The sequence below is a fragment of the Embiotoca jacksoni genome, unplaced genomic scaffold (assembly GCF_022577435.1).
Source record: "Embiotoca jacksoni isolate LCO1_2020_lvr unplaced genomic scaffold, fEmbJac1.0.p SCAF_3, whole genome shotgun sequence".
In the NCBI taxonomy this organism is placed as follows: Eukaryota; Metazoa; Chordata; class Actinopteri; family Embiotocidae; genus Embiotoca; species Embiotoca jacksoni.
Window position 1 is genome coordinate 20,529,124 of NW_027185381.1, and position 23,035 is coordinate 20,552,158.

Sequence of the window (23,035 nt, forward strand, 5' to 3'; positions counted from 1 at the left end):
TCTGTTCTCAGGCTGTATAAACATCCTCTGACACAGCGCTGGCACACACACTCAGACCTGGCGTCATTATGTGAATGGAGCACGGCTGCGCAACACTCACTGCCTTGTTACGTTCTTATGAAAAACATAAATTTAATAAACGGAAAGGATGTGAGACAAGTTTGCGTGAGGTCATGATTTCTTCAAATACTCAGGACAAAGTAAGTGCTTCAGAGGCATTTACTGTAAACACAAGAAGCAGGGCTGACGAGACGGTGCAGGGTGTTGTCAAGTGAAGGTTGTTGGCAAAATGAAACACGCCTCGCACCACTTAAACTTAACAGCACTCCAACACAAACTCCTCTCACATCTCATAACTCATACATTTGTATTTGCATGCATATTACACACCAATACCACTCTTAAAGAAGCAGTGAGTCTCAACAAGAGGCAACAGTGTTTGGGCCGGTCTGTTGTCAGGTAGAAAAATATAAATGGGATGAAAATGAAGTGAAATATGAGAAGATGTGATCGAATTTTTCATTGAGAACAAAGTAAGTTGGAATAAACATCAAAACATGAGTAAACACATTTGTCATCTTAGTGTGAACTGTTCCTTTATTCAAATGCAGGGCTTCAGCCACAGTTGAAACAAGGTCTGAGTACCGAACTTTGATACTGCCAGTACAGCGTTCCCCACACATAGACTCTACTTGATCAGCTCAGTTTCAACTGAGGTCAATCTTACATTAGGGCGCTCCTTCCCGTCAGAATCTAATCTGACGCCAGCAGGACACAACATTAGTGCTTCTTGTAAATAAAGACCTCCTAAACCCAAACAGCAGAGGATGTTAGGCAAGGCCGCAGGAGGCGGTTTGATTACTTACAACCTCCAAGATCTGTGTCAATCTAATAGTGTCTGGTAATTTTGGATCTTTGTTACCAAACAGTTATTGTTCTCTGAAGCAGTGCAGCCAGGTGAAAAGGCGAAACACGTCATCTGTTTCTTTAAACCACGGGGGCGGGATTATCTCAGAGAAATGCTATTCATAGGCTTGTTTTACCGGAAAGAACCTCTGGAGGTATTTCGCTTTGTATTGCATGACTTAGGTGAGCACATACCTGAGCACATGCTTTGACGCACACACCCTCAGGTGATGGCTGAAAAGTGAATTTGTTTGAAAGTTCAAACTGGGCTGCAAGGGATAAAAATATTCATCGGAGTGTTTGACCAAAGTCCAGCTCTCTACGGTTTGTTGCTGTTGCCCATTCCTTCGCCCAAATAAAGGTCATCTGATTCCCAGATCTGGTCTTGTGGATAAAATGGGCGACTCAGCCCCCCACCCTCATCTTATCCACAAAGCCGTCATTCTCCAAATCGTCTGCAGCCATGACAACTGTGTTTTGTTTTTTTTATCCATTTCTGTCTGCTGAGTCACAGGGGAGCAAACTCCCCAGATCTGCATCCACAGCTCTATCAGCACCACTCTCACTATCCCAAACCTCACAAACCCCAGCAACTCCAATAACCACAGAGGATGGACCACAAGACTGAATGGAGATAAAAAATCAAGGAGATTCACAAGAAATATGATTTCTCATCCAGGGTTATTACAACCAAATAGCGGGGTACATCTGCTCCTGTGTAAATAAAAATGAAAAGAGCCGACAACAACAAGCAAACTCAACATACTCGATGTCAAATTAAGGGTGATATTTTCCCACATAAACAGTTTGTCTCTTTTTAGTCCTGTTTTTTAAAGAGAATCTTATGAATGTAGCACCTCTTATATCTAAGTCATGCATGTGCATTTCATATACACCACCACACACACATATGCTGCATATATACATACAAAGGGTTGGCAGGGGCTGCACTGCTGAGCAGGGGATCATGTTGCCTAAGACCCAGCTGTCCGGAGAGGAGCTTCAGACAGAGAGAGGAGACGCTGTCAGGAATGTCTACGAGGCAGTGAGGGGGCGGAAGGCCGAGAAGGCGAGCTCCACATGCTTTCAGTGGCCTGAGGAAGCAGGCAACACAAAGATCAGTATCGGATAGTGCATGCTCAAAACTTTAGACTTGGACTCAACAACAAAGGGAGGCTTCAGCTTTGTCTTCCACTTGAAAGCAAAAGCATTCAAGTCTCTAGCTTTGATTTATTAAATTAACGGGGCTGAAAGCACTTGGCTACAACATGGAAGTGGCTGCTGTGATTATTTTAGGCAACAGCAATGTTGACAGGCTGATGTATGAGCCCATACGACTGCTAACAACTTGCCCCCATAATACAAGAGCTTTAATAATTGACTGCTAACATACTAACAAATTAGCAGACAAAATAAAAAAAATATTTTATACGGACGATGGTGCTGGATGAAAATCAAAGGATCCCTAGAGTTATCAACGTTAAGTTATGGAGGGAGATGGAGGGGGGGGGGGGTATCTGAGGTGAATGTCCATCCAATAGTTGTTGAGACTTTTCACACAAAACTATGAATGTCAACCTCGTTGAAGCTCCATAGAAGAAGATCAGGTTCGCAAAAGTCAATGAGATTCATCGTCTGCACAGACATTCGGCGTTCATTTGGTAGATGGTGAAATACTTTATCGCAGTGATTCCCAAACTGTGGTCTGCATACCACTGGTGGTACGCAAGAGCCTTGCTGAAAGGCCTAACAACTGCACTCAAACTGGCCCAAGTCCAGAAAATTGACATTTCATTTCATTTATAACAGACAGTAGTGACTTTATATACACGACATTATGATGATGTCACAAATAGTTGTTAATTATTCAATTGTATCAGCAATAAGGGAGAAATCACATCCAGCATAACACTAACGTTAGCTTAACGCAGTCGGATTTGGACTCTATTTATTAATTTTAACAAGCATGCTGAGCAGAATCTTGAAATGACTGCAAGGTCCAACAACAGTGGAGAGATAAATGACAACACTGAACATGAGCGGTCAGATGGACCTGGTTTAAGAGATGTAAATGTATTGTTTGATATTGAAACACGAGCCTAAAGTTATTGCTATTTATTCTTTATGAACATGCTATTGCATATTTAAATCAGTGAATTGTATATCATAAAAAAACCAACCCTGCTGGTATCATGCAGTGGGAAGATGTACTTACGATAAAGAGGAAAATGGCAGCGCACACAGCTCTAAATCTTGAAAACTGACAGGTGCATGGTTGTGGCAAACATAAAAAAAGACCGAATACTGGCAGATCAAGAAACCTCGATCTATTGAGGGCAAAAAAAAAAGCAATTATATTATTAGTCAGCAATGCGTCAGCTGTGAGTCTGATCTTCAGAAGTGGTTCTCAGGGAAATTTGGTTTGGTAAACAGTGGTACATGATCTGAAAAGTTTGAGAATCTCCGCTTTAGACAATTAGTGAAATATTTGACCTGCTAATGGCACCAGAGGAAAAGTCGGGGATCACCAAAGACGGTAGAATTCAATCTCTGCAGACCATGAATGTTTGTGGAAAAGAACTCAACATTGACATTTCTTACTAAAAATGCAAAGATTATCCGCAGATCATTTTCAAGATGTTCTTCCAAATAAGTTCATCAAGTGTTTGCAGGATGATCCAGAGTAAACAGAAATGTTGCTTCTGGAATTTAAATGTCATTTTTCAAGTGAGCCGACCAGATGAAATCAAACTAACATCTGTTGTTTTCCATGTGTGGAGGAAGGGATCTTACCATCACTGGTAGGTGTTTAATTTATATGGACTGTTCCGTTAACATGTTGGATGCCGGGCCTGCGAGCGGTGCAGCAGAGCAGCTGGGGTTCAGGCCAGGAGCTGCTCTTTACTGTCAGAGTCTAATCACAGTCTAACGGGGCTCCTGAGGGGAGGTTTAGTTACCAGCACCTGTCTGAGTGGGCGTGTGAAGAGATGACCAAGAACAGATTACAATAGCATTACATTTCCCCAGTTGGGACTAATGTAAGACATTACTGCAACGTCTGGTGAGAAGCTGAGTCCAAATCACTGCATGGGAGGTTTTTTTTTGTGTTTATTCAGTTTAAGCTCTTCTCATGACTTTGCCCAGACTTTATATTCATCACATAAAGTAATAACTGCAGTGGCAGAAGCACGGACAAAGAAAATACAAGAGACACACTGAGGGCAAAGTGACACAGTGAGATAGTCATGTGATTTTTCCACTTAACTCCACATCAGCTGATTGCCGCACATACTGAGTTACTGTGCGTTACATCAGACAGTTGGTGCAGCAACACGATCAACTTGGCCCGACACGAAACTGAATGTGAAACGAATGGCTGTAATAACCTGTAACGATGACCCCGGGTCCAGAGCCGGTATTACGAGGGCAAGAGGAAATGAGTTCACCGCAGATATTACTCAAGAGGAAAGCAAGTGAAAGAGTTAGAAAGATAAATGAGCACATAAAAAGGAGTGAGGGAAAATTCCCGCACTGAGAATATTACAAGAAGCAGAAGAAGAGTTTGCTTAGAGGGGAAAAAAAAATATGGATGCAGGAACTCCCCTGCGCCACACCAAAGCCAATACCACACCAGGAACGATCTAATCAACTCATCAGGGATACTGCACCCTTCACAAACAATCAGACAAATTATTTTCAATCCATCTTCTAACATGTCTTTACAACACCCATAATGAAAAAAGTCAAACCACTCTGAAAGCAGCTTTTACAGTAAATGTGGGACCAAACAACATGATTGATGCCGTATATAAAACATTTTCCATTCTATAGTGTAACATTGAGTAAAGATAATTTGTTGAAGAATTGTTTTCTCTTCCAGTAATTAAATGTTGAGTCAGAGTTAAACTCGGGGCTGAGTACTGAATTGGCACCGAATGGGAAACTATCTATTACTGACAAGAGGATTGTCAATCGGTACCAATATTGATACTTACACTCAATCGACACTAATATGTTTTAGGTGTAAAACGCACAACTTTTTCAATGTTAATGCACAAGTAAATCTCATCAGTATCTGTGAGCCACAGTATTAACCATGTCTCTTCTTGAGCAGCCTGCTCAAATCACGCAGTTTCAACAGGGTAAATATCACATTACAACATCTTATCTTACTCTTTTCAAACAAATCTTTGGCCACATAACTGTCTGAAGGCCTTCTTGTGTACAGCTGGCTACTTAAAGTCTACCAATACCCAAGGTTTTTCCTACCATTAAAACATTTATGCACCACACCCAAGTGTTTTTTCACAGGACCAAACCAAATGACCAGAAAAAAACTATTCCGAGGACTGACTATGGGAGGATGAGAAAAACTTTTAGGTCAAATTCATTTACTCCGTTGTTGTTTTATTTATGTTTTGTGATTATTTTTTATGGCACAATTTGTTTTAAAACATATATTTCATACTGTAATGCTAATAGTCCATAATTATGTGAATATGCAGTTTTTAAATACTCCCACCAACCCCCCCGCCCACTGTGATCACTGAGCCCCTAAACTCCCCAGAAACCGAAGGTAAACCATGCTGATAGCTTGTGAGGTATTCAGGATATACCCGTAAATTGTAGAATCTATCATTAGCTTCCATGTTAGGCGTTTAGGGGACACCTGTTAACAGGAAAAGGCCACGGTGACATTCCCCCAACATGAAAGCTAAAGATTTGGACCATAATATGGGACAATATGCAAATTTATTTTTCTTAAAATGGATTTTATAAAATAGGTGTCAAAAAATGTGACATTCCAGAAATAAAACTCAAGCTATTGGTACTGGTAGAGAAAAGTTTTTGAACAATACCCAGCCCTAGTCACACTTCCTGCATGGTAGGTTTGGCAGTTTGGCATTTTGTGTATAAAGGAGTATAAATTAATAGTGCAGTGAGTTTTTATTTGCTTTAGAAGAAACCACAAACGTTAATCTTTGTTTTCATATATTTCTTGCCTTCAACATTTTGTCAACACTGAATGATAGCATTGTATTTGTCTTTTTACAATTAGCATTAAAACAATAAAATATTCTATCCCCTTTCCAACTGTTTGAAGAAGAACGCCCATCATTTTGTGGGAAACATTTGAGAAAAGTTGTATTTCGCATTTTGCTTGGTATTTAGTAATGAAACAGGAAAATTGAGGCCATTTGTCTGCAAACATCTTTCTCAGCGTGGCGGCAGCAGGAGGATCCGGCAGGGGAACCTGGAAAGTCCCATTATAAGAGTACAGGTTCTCACACAATACATTCCTGCAGTCCCAGATCCTCCATATTGTTTCGCTGCACGGCTCCAGTTCCCTGATCACTTCAGCAGTGTGGTATTGACCTACCAATAAATGTCTCCATCAACCAAAGCACGACACAACAGAGGTTTATTGTTTGAAGACACTGCAGAGGGTGTTTAATTGCTGAGGATCAGGGTGTAGGCTTGTGTTTCCAAGTGTGCATACCTTCGCTGTGGCGATGGGATGCCTGTGTGGGTTGATTTATGAATGGATCGACGAGAGACAGGAAGCTCGAACCAGAGGAAACTGACAGAAAGAAACAACATCAAGTTTTATGTCTCTTAATCCTTTTTGTCTTACTAGAGGGAAAACTATGATGTATTTTGGCTTTGGTTTTATTTTTATAGCTCCACACATATCAGTTGTGATAATATTGTACTCACTAAAGAAGACACTGAAAGCTCAAAATAAAGCAACACTCCCAGAAATGAGTTCAAAGGGGAAACAAAGATCGTGCAGTTTGTGCTTTTAAACACAACACTAAAATAATAGATAGAAATGATGGGTGAAGTTACAAATATAAAACACAATCTGTGACAAACTGTAGTTTTTGTGTCGTACTAGCAAAAGTAGTTCTACTGGGTGCAGTTGTTTTAACGACAGCAGTAGTGGCAATGGTAATAGGCCTACTTAATTCACTTTGATTTTTATTTAGAGTGCAAGAGTGTTGCATGGTCCCAATACACTTTACAAGCACACAAAAAACAACTGCCCTCAAATATCAGTGTCAGGGAAATTGGAAGATAAATGTGCAAACAAACACAAAAAAGAAAGGGCCCAAGGTCCTTTCAGCCTTTTTTGTTAAACAGATACGTTTTAAGCTTAATCTTGAAGATTAACACAGGCCGGGTGCTGGTTCAAGAGGAGCCTGATAACTGAAGGCCCTGCCTCCAATTCGAGTCCAAATTTCCCCTTGGGGATTAATAAAGTAACTACCTAACCTAACCTAACCTAGTCCTGCCAACTCTCAGAAACACAAGCAGGCCTGCAGAGCACAGCGGTGTGAAGCGCTGTCAGTAGTAATTGCAATAGTATGCATCTGTGGTCTTTTCTAACTCAACGTTAAAGCTGTATAGGGATTTGTTTCTCATTCTGAGGCAATACAACAAGCTGAAAACACAAAGCTGACATCCGCATAATTCCAGCAGATACAGAGCAACATTGGAATAAATTCAATTTCACTCTGTTTTTGGTCTCAGCACATTCCGGAGGGAAACATCTGGCTATTTAGCAGCTAAAAGCTTCACTGTTAACACAGTGGGGTGTGGTTACCGTTGCAACTGTTGTAATTCTTTTAAACTGACACTATTGATCAACGTGAACTGAATTAAGAAATCCAGTTGGTAATCAGATGATTATTTAAGGCAATAACATTGAAACATTTAAATTAAGAGTAAACATTTTATTTTTCAGGCATTGTGGAGGGGTCAAAGCAGGAAAGAAACAGCTGGAACGAATTATCTTAACGATTGCTCAATCTAGGCAGCGTGTTCGGTGCCTTTAAACTGGAGCATCTAGATGAAACATTGTTGAAGTCATTAATTGCACCTGTGCTTTTCACCCCATCACAAGTTCTATGTTTACAAACCAGAAGGGCTGATAGACTTTCTGATAAAAAAAAAACTCAAACTGGTCACACACAGTGATAACATGGCCTCATAAAACTGAACGCTAAATGCTGAATGTATGTGGTAGAACAGAGCTGTAAGTGGCTGCTTTATAAATCCCCTACAGAGGGAGGAAATGGGAAGACTAAAGCATGAAATAAGAGGAAGTCCTGTTTTTCAAGGCTCAAGGGTCTTTCCCAAGAAGTAGAGGAGCTCACAATGGGCTTCTCTGTCTGCACGCCACCCCGAGGCCGAGCGCAGGGGCAACCTTTTGCCAAATAGGCTACGGTTGTTTTGGGGGTCGGCATAAATCAAATTAGACAGCGCACTTAAAATGCAGTGCAAGCACACTTCAGCAATGTAAACAGGCATTTATACAGAGTACATCAACCTGACTTACTTAAAGAAACTGACTTACCTAAAGTAAAATAGGACCTCACCTACAAGGTTTCGGCTTTTTTGAAAAACATTTTCTTATTTGCATTACACAGTTGTATAATGTATATGTTGTAAGAATAAGAGGATTTAAAAGTTGAACAGAGCTGTTTTTTTTTCATTAGGGTCCCCCTTAAATCATTGCCGAGCATTAGTCAACGGGAAAAAATCGTAGTCAGCCAAGTTTTCAAGTCGCAAGACGATAAAAAAAAAAAAAAAAAAAAAAAACTCAAACTGGAACTTATTACAGATGCTCTAAATAACTACAGAAACGTTTGCTACCGGCCGAGCCTTCCCCTTTCGGACAATGGCCTTGTGGGTAACCAGGGTGTGACATATGTGTCACTACGTTCATGTCGACAGCAGTGATTACGTTTCTAAAATCAGCAATAAAGTGCCTCGATAAGCGCGAGTTGCATTCTAAAATCTCTGTGTGTACTTTTCACCTTTTCCACACACATTGTGCTCGTTGACGTTGTGCTCTCCTGTAATGTAGTTTTCTGTGCCAGCAGCCTCTCTGACTCCTTCTCTTCTCCACCCTGCTGAACATTTCATAGAGTCTGAAAACTGGGCACCGACTGGAAGCTTTTGCATTCAAGTTCCGTGGAACATTTTCCCATGAATGCAGAGACAAATTACTCTGATGGTTGGTGAATCAGAATATGCTTGAGAATGTAATTTTTTCCCCTTGTGCTCCACACAGGAAGTCCCATGATGTCATCTCCTCTGGATGTCATCTTTAATGAAGCCACTGTATAGAGGCGCGCAGCAGTATGTTAAAAACATACACATCTCCTGAACCAATTGCTAAAACATGGTTTGGTTTTGTCCCTGCGAGGTGCACTGATCTGTGCTCACACCAGTCAAAGGTGGGGGTTTGACTTGTGGGAGCTGTGGGAACAGGAGTTTGTGGTGTAGGTTTACACAACCCCCAAGGAAACATGAAGAAATGACTGCGGCAGGACAGATGGAGCCAGAGATTATAGGATTTCAGGTTTACACATTAAACATTAAATATGAAAGATGAGATCCCCTCTGATTAAATTTCTTCCAAATGTTGTTGAAATATTAGAGGGTCTTCTGTAGAGGCCGTACACACGGCATGACAACGCACACGAATACACACACTAATGTGTACACACACACACACACACACACACACACACACACACACACACACACACACACACACACAGAGGAGTCTTTCACAACGGTTTGGTCCACACAATCCCTGAAACAGAATCTCTTTTCTTCTATTGACAATCAACGGTGTGTGTGTGTGTGTGTGTGTGTGTGTGTGTGTGTGTGTGTGTGTGTGTGTGTGCGCGTGTGCATGCGCGCGTGCGTGTGCGTTGTGCGCTGTGTGTCCGCTGTCTGAGCCAGAGGACAAGAAGCAGGGGGCTGTGGCGAGGATGGAGATGTTCGGTGGGTGTAGAGGACATGAAGGGTGGAGGAGATTGTTGGGTAATGAGTCACTGGAGCCTCCTTCAAAGCTGCTCTCCAGCCCCAAACTCCCCCTCCGACACCCGAGCAGGGAGGTCCACTGGAATCTGGGCCTATGGATGGAAGAGCTGAGTGGGCAGCCCACATACAGTACAGTGTGGATACACATGGACGGCATGGGTACGCACACACACTTGTTTCACACACATACACACACTTAATCTCCCTCTAACTAGGGTCAGGATCTCGCCGCAGAGGACGTGGCCTCTGTAACAAAGGCATCTACAGAAGAAAATATGAAGGGTGCATGTACAGTGTGTGGTTGTCTGTATTTTATGCAGGCGCAATGCAATTTATTATCTTTCCATTGTAAGCTGGTGAAACTATGCATGTGTGTGTGGTTGTGTAGCAGGACATAGATTCAGATTTCTGTAAACTTGTACACAAACTGTGGTTAGTCGAGCGAGACACTTGATGGAGAATTTTCTTTTTAAGCTCTTACTTTTGACATAATTTTCTTTGGCTCGGTTCAAGTTCTTCCTGTACCTGCGTGCATAAGGCTGGGCTGCAAACTTTGATACTTTTATGCTACCGACTGAACTTTGGTACCATCTACTATAAAAAAAAAAAGAAGCTTTTTTTGAACTTCAGAAGTTCAGTGTCTTGCCCATTAACACGTCAGCATGTGGACAGGAGGACCAGGGGATTGACCTCACGAATAGCGAGCAACCTGCTCTCCCATCGAAGCCACAGCCACCCCTAAAAGTGTAAATCGTAGCATCTAGCAAGTGTTTAAGGGACATCTGGTACTTGTATCTACAGAAAATAACCTGGATTATACTCTTCTCCTATGAACTTCATGAAAACTAAAGATTTGTACTGTAATTTTCTTTTTAATAAAATAAATTTTATTAAATCAAGATCAAAAATGTATTGAAGTCAAGGAATCGGTACAAGTGTCGAACGTCTTTGAACGATATCCATGTGCCGTCTTTTGATGTGCAAATTTGGCCCTGAAGACAGGAGCGTGTTTGTTCAAAACAAAAACAACAAACTGCTGCCAACAAACGTCCTAATGTCACATCTGTGTTAACGCCAACAGTGCCGGTAGGAAGTGTGAGGTCTGTATAGGATTTCACACACACACACACACACACACACACACACACACACACACACACACACACCAGCTGTGCCCTCATGTCACAGCTTTCACTCTCCTGTTTATTAGATCATGAACAACTGTTTGAGTGATGAGAGCAGAGGAGAGCAGAGGAGAGGAGAGGAGAGGAGAGGAGAGGAGAGGAGAGGAGAGGAGAGGAGAGGAGAGGAGAGGAGAGAGGAGAGGAGAGGAGAGGAGAGGAGAGGAGGGCAGGTGAAAAGGAAGGAGGAAGGAGGAAGGAGGAAGGAAAAAACAAGCTGGTTTAGCAGCACCATCAGATTTATGCTGACAAACTGCCAAAAAGACAAAACAATGAGTCCCAGCCAAGAAGCAGAGATCAGTCAACGTAGCGTTTTCACTGTAATCAGGACCTGCTGAGGCGCAGGAACAAATACACACCTAATCTTGGCTCAACTCTCCATACATAGCTGCCTCGGCTATATTTAGACACTATACATCCTCACGCGGCTGGAGGGTTGCCTAGCGTTTTGTAAAGGTCAAAGGTCGCTCCTCTGGCGTGACATGGCAATTCCTAAAAGCTTAAGATGTAATAAAAATGATGTGTTTCCCTCTCCTTTTATGTGAGCGGCCTGAACACTATTTTAGAAGTTGAAGTTGTGGAAGTGGTGATAGGCGTGCCGTGATTTGTGCGACGGCCTGTTTGTCTCGTTAAACTAAGGGACGGGCTGAGCGGGCCGGGACAAGACTCGACAAGAGCGGCAGCTTAAAGTGGGAATCCCACAGGCAGAAATCCCACAGGCAGGCAACAAGTCAACTAGTACTAACTAGAGTTATGTAATGGCTGGCGAGTTGTTGTTTTTTTACCCGCATTTCAACTTCGTGAGAGACATTTATATTTTGCACCTCATTGCTTTTGACATTTCTCGCCTCAACTGTGGGTGAAATTGTTTTTTCCTTGATGGTAAAAGCAAAGAAGATCCTCCCCTGCTTGTGTTTTAATCGGGTCATATCTACCTGTCTGCACAAGAAGCCCACCCAGCATCCTTTTCCTCGCAATTACATCACATGATGTGGGTGGTTGGCATGGCAACAGACAGGCAGGAAATTGCTACACAGAGCCACACCAGAAAATCGGTACTCACCTTGAAAAGTTTTGCTTTTATAGCCAAGACTTGGTGATTCATCATTTGAATCATCAAAAGACACATTTAATGAGTCCATTCGTTGGAAACAAAAAGTTTGAGGTTGGTTTTATTTTCTCTTTAAGGCAACAGAGGTGGTTGAGTTCAGTAAATACTACAGAAAGTTGGACAGATAAAATAAATACAGATAAATGCTGCTACTTGTAACTGAATTCACAACACAGTAACTATTAGATCAAAATACATCAACTAAATGAAATTAAATCATAAACCTAAGGTCTTTATCCTGATTCAGACACGCCAACACCACCAGTTTAGACAAGACAAATGACTGCAGAGACTTAAAAACATTAAAATCACAAATTATGAAATTACTTTGAGCTAAAAGTACTAAAATGGCAACAACACTGAGACTCCAAAAACCTCCATATTTCACACTAAAGTTGTAAATGGACTGAATTTATATAAGCTTTGACCCTAATTCTTGACAACATGCCTCTCATTCACCATTTCACACACACACACAGCAACAGAGCCACAATATCATGCAAAGAGATGAAACCACAACACGTGGAAGCAGTAGTTTGAGTACACAGCTGGGATATTTTAATATTTAGCCTTCAAGCATTAATAGGACCTGCTCTGAAAGCATTCAGAGATATGAATCATCATTTATTTTACACATGACAACTTGTTTTATAACGTTAGATATATTGTGTGTAATATTTTGCTATCTTTATTCTCTTTCATATTTATTCCTATGGAGTGTGTTTTTGTGTGAGTTTGTGTACTGTGCCTGCATGCGTAACAATCATTTAAATAAGTAATTAATCGCACCATTTTCTGTAATCAATCTGGATTAAGAGGCCTGGAACAATTTATATTTAAATGCTAAATGAAGTTACTATAGAGTCAACACAAAGGAAAGATAAATATCGTTGTTTAACAGCGTCTTTTTAACATCCGATTAATCACGTCCGATTAATTAACTTCGGCTCCGCAAACTATGCAAAACATGTTTTCTCCAAACATCCATCGGGCCACTTTCTAAACATCCCGCCTAAAACAAATTCCTGTTTGTATCCATCTTTCGCTAACCGGGAAACTTGGCCGAATATGTCGTCATAGATCATTGTTCATTGGTAAGCAGCAGACACAAGTAAACAAACTGCAGCTGTACCTTTTTTTTTTTTTTTCTTTTTTTTTTTTTAAACGCGGTAAATATTTCAAATTAATCGCACAATTTAAGGCGTTTATTCCGTCAGCACTATTTGAACACTATTGACATACAAGTGCTCATGTCTCATTTTGCTAAAGTCCAAGGAGTAAAAGTGGAGGCGTCACATTTTGAGTTAAAATGTGCTCGCAGTATAAAAGTGCAGAGTTCTTCCCTCTGTCTTTTCAATCAGAAGCAATGACAAATGAATTTGCATGGTGACATACATCAACATATGTATGTGTTTCAGTTTAAACCAAAGACTGTATTAAAAGCTTTAATATTAGCAAAACCAGACTTGTTTGGATCCGATTTGTGCTTTGTAAAGTGTTTATTATTATTATTATTTTTTACTTTAAATGTCGGTATAAAGACTCACAAGTCACATTTCCCATGTCACATAGTCCACGACCTTTAACTTCACTTCCTCTTGCTTCTGCGTGTGATTATGAGTGACAGCCCTCGAGTCTGGTTCCCATCCACTTTACGGAGGATGCCTTTGAAGTGGTACTCGGTGGATACCTGGCATATCAATGTGTCAAGTCTATCCACACACAAATTAATCTGCACAAGTGGAATGCGTCTGTGTTTAGTGCCCTATAGCTACCGGGAGCTTTTGACGCCGCTCAACCTGATCTAAACTTCCTTTCTTTCATTTAACCTTGTTTGACTAATAATTTAATATAATGTTAATGTTATGAATGCAGCCTGCAGCAATGCCGCACTGTGCTGTTGTAAAGCCACAGTGGAAACAAATTGATAAGTGAAGGTTTCCATTTAGGCTGTGACTCTGCAGATACTGTATAATTGATTGATTTGTCCACTTTGCTGGTGAAGTCAGAGGCCCGACTCAGCACCAGAACAATACACACATGGATCGGATGAGGATTCAGCATCTTGCTCATAGACACTTTGGAAGTAAAGATACATTCTGAAACAAAGGATTTGTCCCCACATGTCACTGTGCCATCTAAACCAGTAAAATCCATGTTTTTACATTCACTTACCCAAACCTTGACGGGCTATGTTTTGTTTTCTGTCTAAAAACAGGACGTTTGTGGTGTTGAGGATTGGGGCTGAAGTAGCAAAGGGCAGATTGGTACCAGAGTAAAGATCAAGGGCCAGTCTCCTTCCCCTGCCTTGTTTCTGTTCTCCACAGTTAGCAGGATGACTGAGTGGGTGTACACCGGCCCATTGTGTTGTAAAACTCAATGTGTGGGGCAGGCGGAAGGAGTGACAGTCCAAATTAGGCCTTTGGAGTGTGTGTGTATTTGTGTTTATTTTCCAGGCAGTAAGTACTCCAAAGGAGGTTAACTTGCAGTGTGTGTGTGTGTGTGTGTGTGTGTGTGTGTGTGTGTGTTAGTTACAGCCTCTTCGCTGTGCGTTTACTTCTCCTGGCACTGGATGAATGACGAGTGTAAACTGCTGTCTGGTCAAATACAGTATCCCACACAGACATGTTGCCCTGATGAATGAGCATATCTATTACAGACCACATCCTGTAAATGAAGTTTAAAATCCCATCCGGAACAATGAGTCAAATTATCAGGGATCACAGAAAGTATTTTTTCGTATAATGTACAGTGATACAAAATATGAAGATGCGCAGTAACAATATTAATAGACTGTTTTTGTGCAATCATTTTAAGTGGACATCTTGTTTTTTGGGGTTTTTTTTTTCCGCTTTTGTCCCCCTACCTTTTAGCATCACTGAGCCATACATAGACAAACATAATACTTTTATTGTCTCCCTGTGATCCATGTCCTCCCCACCCTCTCCGCCTCTGAATTTTCTCCCCAGGTAAGTGAGTGAGAGGCCAGCTGCACTGAGGCGTGTTCTGCTTGTTTTGGCCAAAGGGCAGCAGGTTGGATGTTTGCTCTGTGGGTTGCCATTCTGTCTCAGTTCAGGCCCGTCCCGAATAGGCATGAACCACGCTGAAAGGCAGGAGGGAGGCAGAGAACTTGTCTGAACTTGTCTTGTCTTGCTTTCCAGAGGAGGCGGAGGGGAGGGAGTCTGGCAGTCTGGGGCTCCCTGAGGCGGCACATTAATGTGTTGACTATCTTTTACTGCATGACATCAGATGATGCCCAGCTAACTCCTAAGTAATCCAGCAAATCTCTGCTGAGATCTCGATTTTAACAGTAGTCCTGTGATGTTGGGGGAAATCCTCCCTCTCAGTTACTTTGAACAGCTGTCTGAGTCTGACGAAGAGTCTTTAAAAGTACTTGTGCTATATTATGATAACTCTTTTTAAACTTTTACACAACAACATCCAGCTAAGGTTCTAGTGCTGTTTACCAAAACACATGACCTTCAGCATTGTCACCATGGTACCACAGATGTTTCAAATTTCCAGTACTCTAAGCTCTTTAGGGCATCTCATCAGTGTTGGCTTGGAAATTAAAAATGGGAAAAGTTAAAGCTTCATGAGGAGGCAGTCTTCACTTCAAGGGCCACTGAACTGACTTTATCTGGAGCTTCTGACCAGAAGGACAATGAACGTGAATGAATGTAGCCTGTACTACAGATTATACCTAAGCACTTTATCGCCCAATTAAGGCTTGCCGTTTTTATATATTATTTTAAAACTGGTTGTTGTTTTGGTACAAAAAGCCCTATTGTTATCCAAGGAATTATTTTTCTCATTCCTTATCCTTCATACAAATGAATTGCCTTTTTGGAGGCTTTATCATATTTAAAAACTTATGAAAGTTGGTACACACATCTCTCCCGGCGAAAAATTTCGTATCCTAGAGATTTTGTCGGACCGACTTGAAATTGTGTCAGTTCACTCTTAACAGTTATCAAGAGAATTTGTTTTCGTTGATGGGTGTGCCCGTGGCATGGTGGCCATTTTGAACATCTCGCTATGAAACTACAAGTAGCTGTAAATCTTAGGTACATGGACCGACCTTCTCCAAACGTTACACGTATGATAACAGTCCCGCCCCGAAGACACCTGGATGGTAATATTCGCTCATATTCATAGCGCCCCCTGGTGGCAACTGGAAATGACACTTTTCATACTTTCACATGCTATGTCGAGCTGACTGATCACATGAACCTAAAGTCAGGTCAGAATAGCCTAAACATGTGGTTGATGATATATTGAAAAATTCTTTCGACTTTGTCCAAGAGCGTTGCCGTGGCGATGTGGCAAAATCTGAGGATTTTCCGTGACAAAGGAAGTTCATGTTTTAAGGTCAAAGGATGCTTGAAACCTCATGAAACGAAGCACATACATCTGGCGTGGTGAGACGATACATCTGATGTGTTTTGTGAGTATTAACATCGTTTTAAAATTGTAATAAAAGTTGTACTATGGGATGTAGTATTATTTAGCATGTCGTCCAAAATATGAAAAAAAAAAGTCACACTATAGCGTGTCGTCCAAAAAAACAAAAAATATCACATTATAGCATGTCATCCAAAATACGACAAAAAAGTCACGCTATAGCATGTCCTCAAAAGCACAAAAGAAAGTCACAGTATCACAGCACGATGGTGCAGTGGTTAGTACTGGTGCCTCTCAGTGAGAAGGTCTTTGGTTTGATTCCCTCTAGAGACAAGCATGTCAGGTCAAACAAATTTCATTTTGTTAAAAATATGAAAAGAAAGTCATATTGTTTGAAATATGAAAAAAAAGGGGATTTTTTTTTTTTTTTTTTTTTTAACTGCCGGGGGAATATGTGAACCCTCGCGTGCTGCTCTTCGGGGCACCGGCGGCTCCGACCAGCTGGATCCCCGACGTGCAGCATGTATATCACTGCTTGCAGTTTTAAATTTTACTTCTTTTTTTTTTTTACTTTCTTTTAGAGGACCTTGTAACTCTAGTTTTGAAAGGCACTTTATAAATAAAGTTAACATACTTACTTTATACTCATACTCCACTAGATTTAATTGGCAAATATTACATGTCATCCCCTCTAATTATTTGACAGTTTTAGAAACTGGTTATGCCTTAGACTAATATTTTACATATTTAAAACATATAGTATATTGAGCTAATATGCATTATTAAACATCAGTCACTGATACCTCCTGCATTGCAGCAAGGCTCCTAAACAGAATCCAGCTCCCCTCACAGGGGCTTAGATCAATGTGTGTGGCAGAGATGTTAATCCATGTGGTGTCTAGCATGAGATTTTCACCTGCTCAGGTTCAAATCTGAGGCCTGTGCTCAGGGCTCTGCACAGTTAACGTCTCTGCCAAACACTCATCCCAGAACTCGTATAGAGACGTGGTCAAAATTATCAGTGACCAACCTTCCACGTAAAAAAAAAGAAAAAAAGAAAATTTTCTTTGAAAGTTGAAACTCAAAAAAAAAGAAATCATCATCCAAAACTTTAAATTCCTTATTCTATCAAACTGGCACTTTGCTTTTGATTTATGGTGTGAAATTTGAAAGGAAAGAACAAATGGAAATGGCATCAGACGGTAAGCCGCTCCATTACGAGGCTGAGTCTCCATGTTTCACTGAGGGGATGGAGTCCTTTTTCTTTGAAAGCTCCATCTGTCAAGGCAACAAAAAGGCTCTAATTTTGTTTCATGTGTCGAAAGGACTTTGGGGTTGTTTATGTTTGTCTTTCAAAAGTGGAGCTTTCTCAGGTCTTCTTCCAAGGAGACCACTTTCATAAATAATTCAGTTGGTGAGACCCGATGATCTTGATCCTGGAGGTCAGACTGTATCCTTTTTTGAAGTTTTCTTGGTTCTTTTTCTGCTATTTGAGGTGTTTTTTCTGTTCATTCAGGGGTCAGTTATCCTCTGGCGCCAACATCCAGAGAGGTTAGCTCAAGCAGAACTAACATTTGCAGTTGTGGTCACAGGAGACGATGTTGGAGCTATTATTTCCTCCCTTATATCTCCTAATACAATTCTTTTTCTTTTCTTTCTTTTATCCTTGTTCAGTGTGGGGAACACGAGTATTTTTTTCCCCCAACCAGCCGACTTCTGTGAAACTAATTGTACACAACAATCTGCTTGACTTATCTTTACATTCCACTTATCACCACTTCTGAAGGTGTATCAGTAGTATAGTCCAGGATATTTGAGAAGATCTTTATAAGCAAGAGTTCAGCTCTTTTCACGGCTTTGTTTGCTTGACGTCACACCAAAGGTATGCAGGTAAGCACGACAGAACACCTTTTGATTTCAAAGCGTTGCAGGAAGAACGGAGCATTGTTTCAATGAGTTGGTACCAACACTTTTGGCCACATCTGTCATTTCTACAAAGCCTGTAAGAATCTTTGTTGTATTTAGGGAAGAATTATCAAAAAGTGGTCCTTTAGTTTTGTTGGTTATTTATATATTCTTTTGGAAAATGTATCAGATTGACTGCTGCAGTCTAGTTATGTAAAGTGAAGTTCCTTACAGTCCCAGTTAGACCTGAGTTTACCTGCATCAATATCTCCCTCTAGTGGAGGGTTACAGAGACAACAACTGCCGTCTCCACAGTAAAATATTTCATTGTTTTGGACACTACAATGTTCTATTTATAAGACAACAATAAGGTCCAAAGTCAGTAGCAGGGTTAAAACGTTTTACTGTAGTGCTACAGTATGCAACAGGTATGAATGAAAACATCGGGCGTTGTCGTGTTCTCTGTAGTTTTGTTCAATATGACAAAAAAATCTGGCGTGTAGAATCCCCACAACATGGCAGCAGAGTAAAAAACAAGGTAAGAATGAAAAGAATAAACAAATTAAGGTGTAAATAAAAGCATTCAAAGAGTCGACTTCCTGTGTTTGTGCTCTCCGATTCTCTCCGGTTGGGTAGATTAGTTCTGAAGTTCAATGTTTTAAAATAAAAAAGAACAGTAAAAAAAAAAACAAGATCACAGACCTGGCTTTGTTTAGCACGACCATAATGGCTTTACTCGCATACATGTGCTCCATCACACACACACGCACACGCACACGCACACGCACACACACACACACACACACACACACACACGCTTCCACAAAAATGACAAACCCACACAAGCCCTGGGAGGAGCGATTGTCACCCCTGGTCTCTGTCCTCCGAGCTGATTTAGATTAGGAGAGTCAAGGTTAATCACTTAATAAATACATTCTGAAATCTCTTTTTGAAACAGGCTGCCAGACAGATATATACAAATTGATTAAAAGAAAACAAACAACTCATTACTAAGTGTTTACATCTAAAACAGTCACTTGAAAATGGTGTCGACCAAGATGCACAAACGAACCCCCTCGACTAGGCCCACGTATTCAAATATTTTTCTTGTTTTTTCACTCGTCATTCCCTCCGTCCTTTCCTCCACACGCTTCTTCATGTAACTGATTGTACACACGAGTGTCGTGGTCGCGACCGAAGCAGTGCTATCCTATTATCCCTTCAGTTACAGCACTACAGGCACACAAATACAAAGACACTCTGTTTGGCTTTCTGCCCTGCCTCCTTCCCGTTTCTCCTTCTCTACAAACACATGCAGTGCTCCCTGTAAACAAGTACTCTTTGTCCTTTCGGATTATAAATACTGTTTTGGTGAAATCATCATCATTAAAAGACGAGACAAGAGTGTATTTGAGCCCACATCGATACAAAACACGCAATTGCACTGTTAGAAGATTTTCCTTCTCCGTTTGTGTTTTTTTCTTCTTCTTCTTTTTGGCTTCAGCGTTAAGGCCCAAAAATCTGGAGTGGAAGGGGAGTAGTGGAAGTCCAAGCGGTGATCTGCCTGCTGCCCGTAGGGCCTACTGTAGGTACGGACAACAAACATACAGGCACACTCACAGATAGACAGTATTGCAGGGCAATATAAAAAGACACTAAGGAATGGTGAAACATCCTATCTGTCATTCCTTTTTTGTAAAATCATTCCTCATCTTCATCATCCATTTCAACTTTTATTTAAAATCTTTTTAGCCATGCTCGTCTCTTGTCCCTCCTTCCTCTCTTCTCCAAAGTGCGTGGGTGCCGGTGCAGTTTCAGTCTGGCTACACTAGGGGGTGCCGTTCCTCACTGCAGATGACTGACAGGCGGTGGCTGTGGCTGTGTTTATTGCTATAATGTCCGTGCTCCTCCCCTCTCAGAGGAAACTAAGGGACAAAGTTGCACTCCTTACACTGATCTCACATCTCTGTTCCCCGCTGCTGAATCAAGTCTGTGGTTTTTTTTTTTTTTTTTTTGGAGGGCTCTAGTGCCAGATCAGTGCCGGAGGGAAACTCCTCCCCGAGGAGCTGGCTCAGGTGAAGACGTAGTTGAGGAGGAGCTGGGAGAGGAGTAGAACACAGAGGGTGAGACAGTGACGGCCTGTTAACGACACAGTGTCGTCTGTCGCCCTCTGACGCGCCAGCTGACGACTCAGAGCCACCAGGTTCCTGCAGAGAGAGAAAGGTCGGGGTGAGCAAGTGTTTGAAACCGATAAGCAGGAACACCCGGCTGGTATTACCACACTGCGCGTTCCTCAGGAGCCCCGACATGACTGAAGGGATAAGATATTTTAGGAGAGTTTAGTTTTTCTGCCTCTTCTCTGACTTTTGGTTTAGTTTTGGATACTTTCTATTTTGTGAGGCAGCTGGATTCGCAAGATCAAGCTTGAATACAGAATGCCCGGTTTCATATGATGTGTTTGTGTCCGAACGTGCGGTGATTCGGACCGATCAGTCACCTCTGAGGATCTACCGGCAGCTGCAAGCGTGGTTGTGAGAAGCGTTTGAAAACAAAGACCTGATTGGTTGAAGTCTGCCCGTGATAAATGATGAGTCTGATGGTTTATTCAATCACCTGGCAAGTATCCATCCATCGCGTCAGGTTAGGATCCCTTTTCCAGTTAAGGAAATCCATGAAGTCAGTTAACCACTAAAGAGGTTGAACTACTACGTTCATACTAAGTCCAAGAACATACAGTATAATCTTCAACAGTCACAAATGACCTGAAGTCTAAACACTTTTGGACAACGATGAAAATAAAAGCACAAAATTCAATGTTTTCCGTAACAACTTTTTGTAAACCCAAAATTCAAAATTTTGAGCAATATTATGTTGTAGAATCACTTGCATGTCCAAATGTGCCAAAACTAATAAATACATTTGAATAGTAAAAACAGACTACTGAAACTACCATTGGTAGCTTTACAGCCATCAACTGCATTTCAACTGCTTTTCATGTGCAAATGTGCCGTGAGTCACTACTACATGCTGTCAGTCACTGTCCTTCAAAACAAGTTCACCGTTTTATCCCCTTAATGCATAAATGACTGCTCCAGCCTTTACATTACGTTGCTCTCTTCACCAAAGTTTAAATGAGTTATCTTTACCTCTGGATATCCTGCTGTGTCTTCTGTATAGATGTGATGGAGGCCTCTATCAGGGCGATGTCCTTCACCTCTTTACTGCACCGGGCACACTGGTTTGAAAAGCCTGGACACGACAACAGACAAGAGCAGAAGACGAAGACAGAGCAATTTAAGATTTGGTTTGTTTCTCTGTGTGTGTGTGTGTGTGTGTGTGTGTGTGTGTGTGTGTGTGTGTGTGTGTGTGTGTGTGCGTGTGTGCGTGCGTGTGAACGCCTCACCTTCATTGTCCGAGGACTCGTGTGTGGGTTCTGGTGTGGTGCTGCTGCTCTCGGTGTTCTGGCTGCAGCTGGACGGCTGGCTGCTGGTCTTCCTGTGCTTTCCATTGACCTCCGCCTGAAGAGGAGGCAGAGGAGTTTTTAAAACTGAGAAAACTGAGAGCAAACTGCAAGCTGATGCAACATGCTAAGAGCTGAATAAAGAAAAGATTCGTCATCCGGGAATCACTGCAGTGAATATCAAGTGAGAAAGAAAAGAGACTCTGACGTATCAGACTCAATCTGATATGACAGGAGGCAGCAGAGCTTTTATTTTGATATACTGTCAGTAAAAACTAGTTTTTAGTGTTAACCTTCTGTTGGCTGGCCCAGCTGTGGCTGTAGGACAGTCCGTTGTGTTGCCTCTGGCTTTTCTCGTGCGTCTGAATCACGCCGTCTTTCTCAAACTGTACGAGGCAGAGCTCAGGGTCCCACGGCCGCATGCTGCAAAAAAGGATGCCATTATTATCATTCTACTATTTAATCCACAGATTGAACTAAAAACTACAAAGGCAACAGTGAGTGCCATCTCCTGTGTTTTATGCGCTTGCGTGTGCGAGTGTCTTCGTACTCCATGTGCCTGTAGGTCCACTCGGAGGTCACGGGGTCCTGGTGGAAAAGTCGTGGGATCCAGGGTTTGTCTCCTCTCTCTCTGGCTTCTCTCCGCTGAGCTTCCTCCAGCACGAACTTCTCCTGGGTGGCCCGCAGTTGGTCCCGATCCATGATGGCACTTCTCACATGCTGCCACAGCCTGTCCAGAGCGCATTCAAATCAGACGCAACATATGGGACTCTTTAGCGTCACTGGAGTCAGCAGTAGTTTTGTATTTGTCTTCGTGTTACGTAAAGATACTAGAAAAACAAATTACCACAACCCAGACTGGTTATGTAGCTCATAACATTACTAACGTCTGTATTAAATTAAGTGGGTTCCCCAGGCTGGTGTTGTGCATTGCTGGCTTGCTCACGCACCTCAATGGAAGCCACCATTAATGTTAGTAAAAATGTCTGTTTTTGTACTTCTTTACTCAAATTCAAGACGTTCGGTTTACCTTTCACACTCAAACTCTCCCTGCTGGTCCAACTGGACCACTTGTCTCTTGAGGCGACCGCTGCGAATGTCTGGACTCGGGTTCCACAGCGTCTCCTGCTGGCCTGAGCGCTTCTCGTGAATCAACACCTCGCTGTCCTGATTTTGAACAAAGGCAAGAAAATGTTCAGTCCTGTCAAACAAATCAGTGTTCTTCAA

At 41.7% G+C, this 23,035-nt stretch overlaps 1 protein-coding gene across 3 annotated transcripts in view; it reads right to left on the bottom strand.

The window, feature by feature from the left end:
• Positions 1-18,734: 18,734 nt before the first annotated feature.
• Positions 18,735-23,035, bottom strand: part of osbpl5 (oxysterol binding protein-like 5) — a 44,179-nt gene continuing 39,878 nt past the window's right edge. For all 3 annotated transcript variants that reach the window (XM_069162148.1, XM_069162149.1, XM_069162150.1), the window contains 6 exons: positions 22,839-22,975; positions 22,359-22,538; positions 22,102-22,231; positions 21,752-21,866; positions 21,495-21,597; positions 18,735-20,555 (listed from right to left, as the gene is read on the bottom strand). In XM_069162148.1, coding sequence (XP_069018249.1) covers positions 20,420-20,555; positions 21,495-21,597; positions 21,752-21,866; positions 22,102-22,231; positions 22,359-22,538; positions 22,839-22,975 — 801 coding nt within the window. In that variant the 3' untranslated portion in view covers positions 18,735-20,419. The remainder of the gene's footprint in view (positions 20,556-21,494; positions 21,598-21,751; positions 21,867-22,101; positions 22,232-22,358; positions 22,539-22,838; positions 22,976-23,035) is intronic.